Source organism: Pleuronectes platessa, chromosome 3 (assembly GCF_947347685.1).
Source record: "Pleuronectes platessa chromosome 3, fPlePla1.1, whole genome shotgun sequence".
In the NCBI taxonomy this organism is placed as follows: domain Eukaryota; kingdom Metazoa; phylum Chordata; class Actinopteri; order Pleuronectiformes; family Pleuronectidae; genus Pleuronectes; species Pleuronectes platessa.
The window spans coordinates 14130232-14138961 of NC_070628.1; the positions used below are offsets into that span (position 1 = coordinate 14130232).

Genomic DNA, 8730 nt, shown 5'->3' on the forward strand with positions numbered 1-8730 from the left:
TCCGGAGTTTCTGTCGAATTTTCCCGCCTGGCTCCCGAGTATTTAGGTCAGCAGAATGTGGTGATAGGCAAGGATGCCGGGGCTGTGTGCGGTAAACAAAAACACGTGATCACTGCAGCGGAATTAATAGTTTACATCCTGCCCCTGTCTGCTGCATCACCACTCATGGGAATCCTGTGGAGGATTTGTTGCTGTTGTGAATGTGCCTGAGCAGAAAACCTGCCGTAGCATTGTAAATAAGGCAAACTGCAGAGAAAGTGGAGATCCTCCATAAAACATGTCCGAAAACAGCTTTATGGTACAATTTATAAAGAACATATCAAAATCAATCTGGCTCTGATTAGCAGACAAATATGGAATCACAGTATATAGCAATATTTTACCACCGATACCTGCAAAAATGGAGCTAGAGATATGCTTGTGTGTTGCCTTTTGTGTGAGTGTGTGACCGCCTGTTCTTTTGAGAAATGACAATTGCAGATACCTGAGTTTAGGGCAAAGATTATATTCGGTGTTCATTTACTGTAAGTAGATTGTAGGCTTGTTTGGACAGGAGTTCTCTCACATCAGACACCAGCTTTCTCTCCTTCTCCTCCGAAAATACCTAAAGAATGTTTTTACAAGGCCTTCGAAACGTGTCTGTGCACATAAAACAGAAGTGCGTCTTCTGTACATTCACATCAATCACTGACATTATTGAATTTATACAGCAAAACATATGTGGCAATCCACGCAGGGCAGTGTTCAGAAATTCATATTCTCTTAAAAAAAAGTAGCGTTTGTGAGTATGTGAGAGATTATGAAAGTGAAATTTCAGGTGACAAAACCTTGATTGTCGAGCCATTCACTCACAGATTGTGACTTATTGTCCGTTGTACTACATGACACCTGTGGAACAGATGCCAGTTGTTCAATCTGTATTTCTCGGTGTCAGTAATGGTGCAATACTCCATTAGCAAGCAATGTTAATGGTATTTTTCCCAAGCATTCTTCTCATGTCTGTCAGTATTGCAGATTTTTTAGTCACAGTCTTTCTATCCTTATTTTTTTCAAATGATAAATCTGCATTAACATCAAGTCACCCGTGAGCTCATATCATGCGGTGTAAATTCCCCTATCAACAATCCCGGCTTGCGCAACCTGCTGAAGGCTGGGAAATGACTCACTTCCCAAAGTCGGCTATATAAGGTGTACTCCTCAGCGCTAGATTCAAACAGCACAGCAAGGAAGCAGCTGAACTGAAAGCAGCAAAGGAAAAGTAGAGGAGTAAAGGAACTGAACTGAAGCAAAAGCTGAACAATACCTCTTCACTTTTCAACTTGTTATTGCACTGCACTCTTCGTTCGAGAGCTTTCTGAAGGACATTTTTTATATTTGAATACTCAAACAGAATCGTACTCACCGCAAAAATGATGAGCAGCAGAGTCTTCGTCGTTGCTGTAATGGTGCTCCTGGCCTCTCTGGCCATCAGTGAAGGTAAGACTATTTTGTTATTCATTAACTTTCTTGCCCTCTTTTTCTCAATGCATGTAGAGGTAGACCAGCAAACACTGTTGCATTTAGTGACCCTATGTGACTCCTTCCTCCTGACAGGGATGAGCCTGAGAAGCCGGAGAAGCCTGGGACCGGAGAAGCACTGCAAGTGCATCAAGACAGAGAGCAAACCTATCGGCCGCTTCATTGAGAAGGTGGAAATTATCGCTAGCGACTCTCACTGTGCAGAAACTGAGATCATGTAAGACCCTATTACAAAGCCTGCATTCCTTCTAGATATGATGCGATGATGTTGGTTATTGTCATTTGCTTTTGGCAGGAATGTTGACTCATTCTAACCGAATCTCTTGTTTGGTTTTGCAGTGCCACTCTGAAGAACACTAGAGAGGAGGTGTGCCTTAACCCCGAGGCTCCCTGGGTGAAGAGAGTGATCAAGAATATTATGTCAAAGTGAGTACAGTTTGTTCATGCTGTAAAAGGCCACTATTCTATATCATGATTTAATGATAACTTGACAGAAAGTGTCTAAGTCTCCACTTCTGAAATCACTGAGTAATAATAATCATCTTTCTCTGTTTCTTTTCCCCTGCAACAGAAAACCCTGAGCGGATGGAGAGTGATGGGTCATGGGTCGGAGCTGTTTGAAGACAACTGAACACGACCCCAATGTCTTAGTTTGATCGGATGATAAAAGTAAATTATACCGGGGGACTGCTCAATGTCCTGATCGCCTGTTGGAATGGACAGATTTTATCCGACAAAGTTATGTTTGTATCAAACACGCTATTTATTAACAAGCCTGTGCTTGTTTGAAGGGAAATTATATAATTTATGAAGCAATTTTTGTAACTTATTTTGTCTGCAAAAGTCGTTTATCATTTTTTTGTCTCTCATTTATGTATTTTGCATATTTATTGATATATTTAAAAAACAAATATCTATATGCTTGACTGTTATCTTATATTTAAATAAAAGTGTTACTTGAAAATGAATGGAATTGCTTTGTTTTTTACTCAAATTAACTGTATTATTATTATGCAGCTATTTGTGCCACATGTCATCACACACATTGTCTTTTTCTTATAATTAGGGGGTGAAATGCACTGTAAATAAAAACAAAGTAGATATGAAAGGAAATTGAAAGAAAAACATTCTGCAAGGCTTTATATGATCATTTGAAAATATGATCTAAACTATTACACTGCATTGGAACACAACTTTTCACATATAACACAATTAATACTGTTTTATAAAAAATCATATCTAATAATCTAATATTCCATCAATATTCCATTCCACTTCCTCTGGTCCTCCCCCAGACAGGTCCATCACTGTCGGCAACATTACAGAGCCACACTAAATGAAGCTCCCACATGGACAAACCATGAATCGATTCTCACACAAATGAAATACTGTAAATTATTTAAAGTTGGCTCAGCTTTGAAATGTAAGTGAAGTGAGTTGACAGAGCCTAGCTTAAAGAATATTTAAAGATGTGGAAACCCGCAAATACAAATATGATATCATTACTTTATTGTGAAGAAGAGATAATTCATGTGTGATGCCGCAACAGAGTTATAACTTTACTTAATCAGAATCAGTGCTGAGCATTCAAAGGTATGTTCATTATACCTTTGAATGCTGATATGTTCACCTGCTGTTATATTCACTGAAGTGCATTTGAAATGTGACGCGGCTGTGAATGAATGACAAATACAGAAGAGATGTGTCTTTGAACTGAAATGAATACATTTGGAATCAGAAAAAGTGATTTATTATTCACATTTCTAAAATGAAAACGATTCAGTTAACTTGATATTTTAGCTCGAAAAAACTCAACACCAACTGATACACTCTTTATTGACATTGTCAAGTTTGATGAATTGTTTCATTTGATTGGACAAACTTGAAGCTGCAGCTGAAGACACCGCTGCATATCTTAATACAAAGAGAATGTGATAGGCTGCTCATGTTAACCTTATGACATTCAAAGTGTTGGTAACTGGATCAGATGTCAAATGTCATGACTTTTTAAATATGTCCCAGATGTCAGTAACTGTTGATATTTGCCATATCAAATCCCTGAAAACACATCGCAACCATGATATAACCAGCTTTAAGAAGTTTCAACATGACAATGAATGTTGGGAGACAATTTTGTACCTTCCAAATTCCAATAATAATCTGGTTTGAATGGGACTTAATGGTGGCAGGCCAGGAAGAGGCAGCTGTTACTCAGGTTTTCATACAAATTCAAGGCAGCAATACATTACACAAGGCAATCCAAGTGCAATTTCCTGAGAGAAATCATTTTCTGTTTCAAATTATGAAAGAAATTGTGTGAGTGTGACCGCAGACTAGCAACCACACAAGAAAACAGATCATGAGTTCACTGTTCGACACGTGCAGGTTCCAATTTCCTCCTTTTACAATTCTACAAAGGAACATTTACTTTTCTTTACATTTACTTTACTTTCAGATTCCACTGAGCTAAGTATTAAAGGCACAGCAGGTTTGCATCATTTCTGTTGGCTTCAAACCACAAAAAGAAGGATCTCTGAGGAGTTTCAACTCTAAAATGCATCATCCAATGTTGCTGATCGTGTTTGTTTAGAAACGTGAATAAATTGAGTGATATCTCGACAATGAGTTAATTCAACTCATGATTAGAAAAGTCCTATATTCCTATTTAGAAGTCCTGAATGACAACGAAATACCAGCTTGACTGGACTTTACCTTGTGTTACGTTACCTTTCCTTACCTACCTTACCTTAAATTACCTCACTTACCCTACTTACCTTACCTTACCTTACCTTACCTTACCTTACCTTACCTTACCTTACCGTACCGTACCTTACCTTACCTTACCTTACCTTACCTTACCGTACCCTACCTTACCTTACCTTACCTTACCTTAAATTACCTCACTTACCTTACTTACCTTACCTTACCTTACCTTACCCTACCTTACCTTACCTTACCATACCTTACCATACCTTACCTTACCTTACCTTACCTTACCTTACCTTACCTTACCTTACCGTACCGTACCTTACCTTACCTTACCTTACTGTACTTAACTACAAATGTGTTGCTTCAAAACTAAGAAATCAAGTAAAGCTGATTGGTGGCATAGTTACTTCTGCTTCAGCCTTTATACGACCAATACCTAATTAATATGAATCATTAATTTGCTTTTTTAGCCCCAGTTCCTAAGCCTTTTTTGTGTGTTTCTGGTAAATGTTATTATTAAATAAACAATATTTTACTATATATACTGTGCATTTACATTATTATTACTTCAGTAATATACTTTATAATATAGTAATACCACAAATATACAGGATAGTCATATATGGCCAATGCATTGCATGCATAGGCACACATACTGGAATTACTATATATATGTTCATTATTTTTCGAAATACTTTTCTTTACAGAATATTAACTATTCATTGAGTACATTCAACTGCAAATAATGGTATGGTAGTGCTATTGTGCAAAAAACTAAACGTACGATTAAGATGGTTATAATTATTATGGTCATTAATGCTGTTCTTATTTTTCGACAACAACAACAATAATCATAACCATAAACGTTATTTGTATCGCTATTGTTACCGAAATTCTTCTTCTTATTATTATTGGCCATGTTGAGGATGCAGGCAAAGGGGGCGGGACTGTGGGCACAGTGGGGGGTAGGTGCGGTAGTGCGGTGGCTGGTGCTCGCAGAGAGGAAACACACACAGCGCTGGACGGACTCGCACCAGATACACACGATACACACAAAATGCTGCGTCCACGAGCCCTGTCAGGCTGCTGCATGTGAACCAGAAGAAGAAGAAGAAGAAGAAATAGAAGAAGAAGAAGAGGGTTGACGACTGTGCTTGTGCGCGTGTGTGTGCGGTGGACACGGTTTGTGAGTGCACCTTGAACCGCTTCGTCTCCTCCTCGCTGCTGGCATCTCCGTCAGGATGGCGTTAACGATCTGCACGAGGTTTACCGATGAATATCAGCTGTTCGAGGAGCTGGGGAAGTAAGGAAGCATGTTTGTGCTTTTTTTCTCTCTCACAATATCCTCATCATCATCATCATCTGGCATCATCACCACGATCATCATCATCACCACCATCATCATCACCACCATCATCCTGTATGAAATGTCAGCCTGTTATGTAATAGGCCGCCTTGGCTTAAGGACGCGGACTCCGGGCTCTGTGTGTGTCTGTGCGGGGACAGTGTGGCCATGCGGGCTCGGATGCGGGGTATTTTAAATATCATATGTCCCACAGTCATGTGCAATGACACACGATCTGCTTTAATGCTACATACGAAGCCCTGCTCACGTCTGTGTGGTTGCGAAGGAAGACGTCGAGTCGAGCGGCTCGTCGCTCGCCTGCACGCGTCCTGTGCACCCGCCGATGCATTTCTGGCCTTTGGGTGCCACAGGAGAGAGAGGAGCTCCAGGGGGTGAAATGCATCGGTGTGTGTGTGTGTGTGTGTTTGTGTGTGTGTTTGTGTGTGTGAAATGGTGAGATTTGGTGGACCCACCTCCTCTCTCTCTATCTCGCTCTGTCTCTCTCTCTACCATCCCCACCACCCCTTCCCCAAATCCTCCTCCTCCCCCCTGAGTGACAGAAATACACACTCTGTAATGCGACAGCATGCAGGCATCAGTCGGCGATGACACATTCCCCGGCCAATCATCCAGTTGCGGTCAATTATCAGACACAGGCAGGGAATTCCTCACCCCTGAGGGGGGGAGAGAGAGAGAGAGAGAGAGAGAGAGAGAGAGAGAGAGAGAGAGAGAGAGAGAGAGAGAGAGAGAGAAAGGTCCAATTATGTGAGTGTGTGCTCATGAAGGAGCATTGTATCTGAGAGTGTGGTTAAGGTTTATTTTAGGGCTAAGCAGAGAGAGAGCAGTGTACTCCCATCAAGCGTTCTAACTGGAGGAACTGATCTCCCATCAACCCCCTCTGATGCAAGCACTGTGTTTGAGTGAGAGGAAATCTCCTCCACCGCCCCAGCCCCCCCTCCCCCTTTTATGATCCTATCCTGTGTTCATCTAACACCATCTGTCATTAATAATGCAGCCGTAATGCTTTTATAAGTACCTGTTTCACTCACCTGGTCCCCTCACTGTGTGCAGCACCAGTTCCTCCACGCCGACACCCAGAAGATGAGCTGGCACTGATGAAAGGAAAATATCATGTTTCAAGTGATATCAAATATAGATATTCTGATAAATTCAGATTCAGCCCCAGCATCAATTCTTTACATTTCTGAGTATCAACTGCATTCTATATGGTATTTGGTTGTATACGTATCTCCAACAAGGCACCTTTTGCTTTCTCTATATTTTTGTTCTTATAGTCTTCAGTCAGAGTACGTCATTGTTGAGAGGTTATGTAGTTTAAAAGCAGTTCAATAAAAATAATTACTCTTAAATGGTTGCAGATTAAAAGTAAATGTAGTATTTCACAAATATAACACATTCCTAATCCGGACAGATTTTAGTATTGTGCAGAAAGTACAATATTAGTTGAAACATTGTTTGCAAAATATAAGTTGTAACGACTCGATGAAACATGTATCAAAATTAAACATGTAGTTTATAAATAAAAATGTGACCTCTGCGTCATTTAAAAACAAATAGATAACATTCGGTCCCATACCAGTTTGTGAGCTTACGTGACCTTTTGCATTAATATCTTCTCCACATACAAATATTTGTATGTGTTCATCAGACTGATATAGATTTATGAGGGTCGATGCCGATATTGGAGTGTAAACATTTCGGTCATCAAAATATATATATATACGCCCTTATGACATAGATATGTAGTTGAGGATTAATATTATACAGTTTAATTATAAACTTCATCATAGGTAACTATTAATATATAAAAACACATTTAATCAATTGTTCAAGGAACTTGAATTAAGAAAATAAACATATTTTTGTGTAAAATGTGAAAATAGATAAACATCTTTTCTGCTTTGTTTATTCGGTTAAATAAAAGATTTCACAGCAGAACATATAAATGCAGATACCGTGTGTTTGTGGATGGCTCCGGCTAACTGACAAAGGGTCAGTCTCTACATCTGCATGATCAGATGTTCCAATGCAGATGGTTTGTCCGATACCGCTGCACCTTGTTCCAGCTTGTCTTTACTATAAAACACAAAATAATGAGTACTTTAACTGTGCGGTTATTTCACAGACACAGTTGACGTATGTACTTCACGGTGCCCTGTTGCCCAACTCTGCAGGATAGTGAAATCCTTATGTAACATGTTATGCTATGATCATTTCCTTCACCAAATCCCCTATAAATTAGAAGTAAGCTTTAGTGGCAAGCTGCTCGCTCCAAAGAACGTTAGATAACCCGGTCATGGTACACATCACTATACACTGAGCAGTAGCTGGCGATTACAGTAGCACGAGGCTTGAAATATCCAAACAACAAAAAAACTCATCTTCACAGTAAAGTCAGTAAAAGAACAGGGTTCATTTTAGGTAATGAGTTTTCTCAGGTGTCCGTCACGTGCCTCTGTTTAAGCGCCCATGAGTGTTTGTGATATCTCTGATGTTGTCTGGAGCCAGGGAGGAATTCGTTGCGGAGAGACGGGAAGAGATTGTACTTGAGAGAAAAAAGACGTGCACAGACAGAGGCTGAATAGTAAAGCGGCACTACATGGCTGCAGAGGTGAGCGCAGCTGAGGAAGCAGAGCCGCTCCACAGCTGCATTCAGAGATGAGAGATGCAGCACTCTGCTCTTCTCCTCCCTTCAAATATAGCTGACCTAGTTTTGTAATCTTCATACATGTGCCTGGAACACCGGAACAACACATGGCTGAGCCCGCAGTGGGCTGGTGCATGGGCGCGTTTTCGTCGGTGTTAGTTGTATCATGTGGCGATGAGGACAATGTGTACCGGTGTTGTTTGTTGTGTGAGTGGGTCCGTGTGAGTAGTTGCATTGCGACTGGGTCGACGTGTTTATGTATATTTATGTAAAAATGCGACTGTGAAACCAAATTTGAGCTGATCTACATTTGCAATTAGTCGAGTTTGACATGCGAGGACTGAAAACCTTATTTTATGAGGCTGGAAGCTGCTGGGGAAAATATCCATACACACTATATTCTGCAGAGAATGTCAAAGTTATGGTGATTTGACACATGCTCCCATTATTGCAAACTAAAAGAATGTTAAGTATCCATTTAATTTTTCTT

General features: G+C 40.1%; 2 protein-coding genes across 4 annotated transcripts in view; both read left to right on the plus strand.

Annotated features, from left to right (window-relative positions):
- The first annotated feature begins 1193 nt into the window (after positions 1 to 1193).
- LOC128436567 (interleukin-8) lies at positions 1194 to 2486 on the plus strand. Of its 2 annotated transcripts, none has more exons than XM_053418333.1 (4): positions 1194 to 1476; positions 1594 to 1735; positions 1858 to 1944; positions 2090 to 2486. In XM_053418333.1, the coding sequence occupies exons 1-4, from the start codon at positions 1410 to 1412 to the stop codon at positions 2097 to 2099; spliced, it is 306 nt and encodes a 101-aa protein (XP_053274308.1). In that variant the 5' UTR covers positions 1194 to 1409; the 3' UTR covers positions 2100 to 2486. The 2 variants fall into 2 exon arrangements, with proteins under 2 accessions (XP_053274308.1, XP_053274307.1); XM_053418332.1 differs by having other exon boundaries at positions 1858 to 1942; positions 2085 to 2486.
- Positions 2487 to 5234: 2748 nt separating this feature from the next.
- The window catches only part of camk2d2 (calcium/calmodulin-dependent protein kinase (CaM kinase) II delta 2), a 37533-nt gene continuing 34037 nt past the window's right edge, over positions 5235 to 8730 (plus strand). For both annotated transcript variants that reach the window (XM_053418328.1, XM_053418329.1), the window contains exon 1: positions 5235 to 5530. In XM_053418328.1, coding sequence (XP_053274303.1) covers positions 5469 to 5530 — 62 coding nt within the window. In that variant the 5' untranslated portion in view covers positions 5235 to 5468. The remainder of the gene's footprint in view (positions 5531 to 8730) is intronic.

Bases quoted from the DNA above. Each gene is read 5' to 3' on its own strand.
- LOC128436567 (XM_053418332.1), top strand. From the start codon at position 1,410: ATGATGAGCAGCAGAGTCTTCGTCGTTGCTGTAATGGTGCTCCTGGCC. The intron at 1,477-1,593 runs GTAAGACTATTT...TCCTCCTGACAG, and splicing joins CTCTCTGGCCATCAGTGAAG to GGATGAGCCTGAGAAGCCGG. The intron at 1,736-1,857 runs GTAAGACCCTAT...TTGGTTTTGCAG, and splicing joins TGTGCAGAAACTGAGATCAT to TGCCACTCTGAAGAACACTA.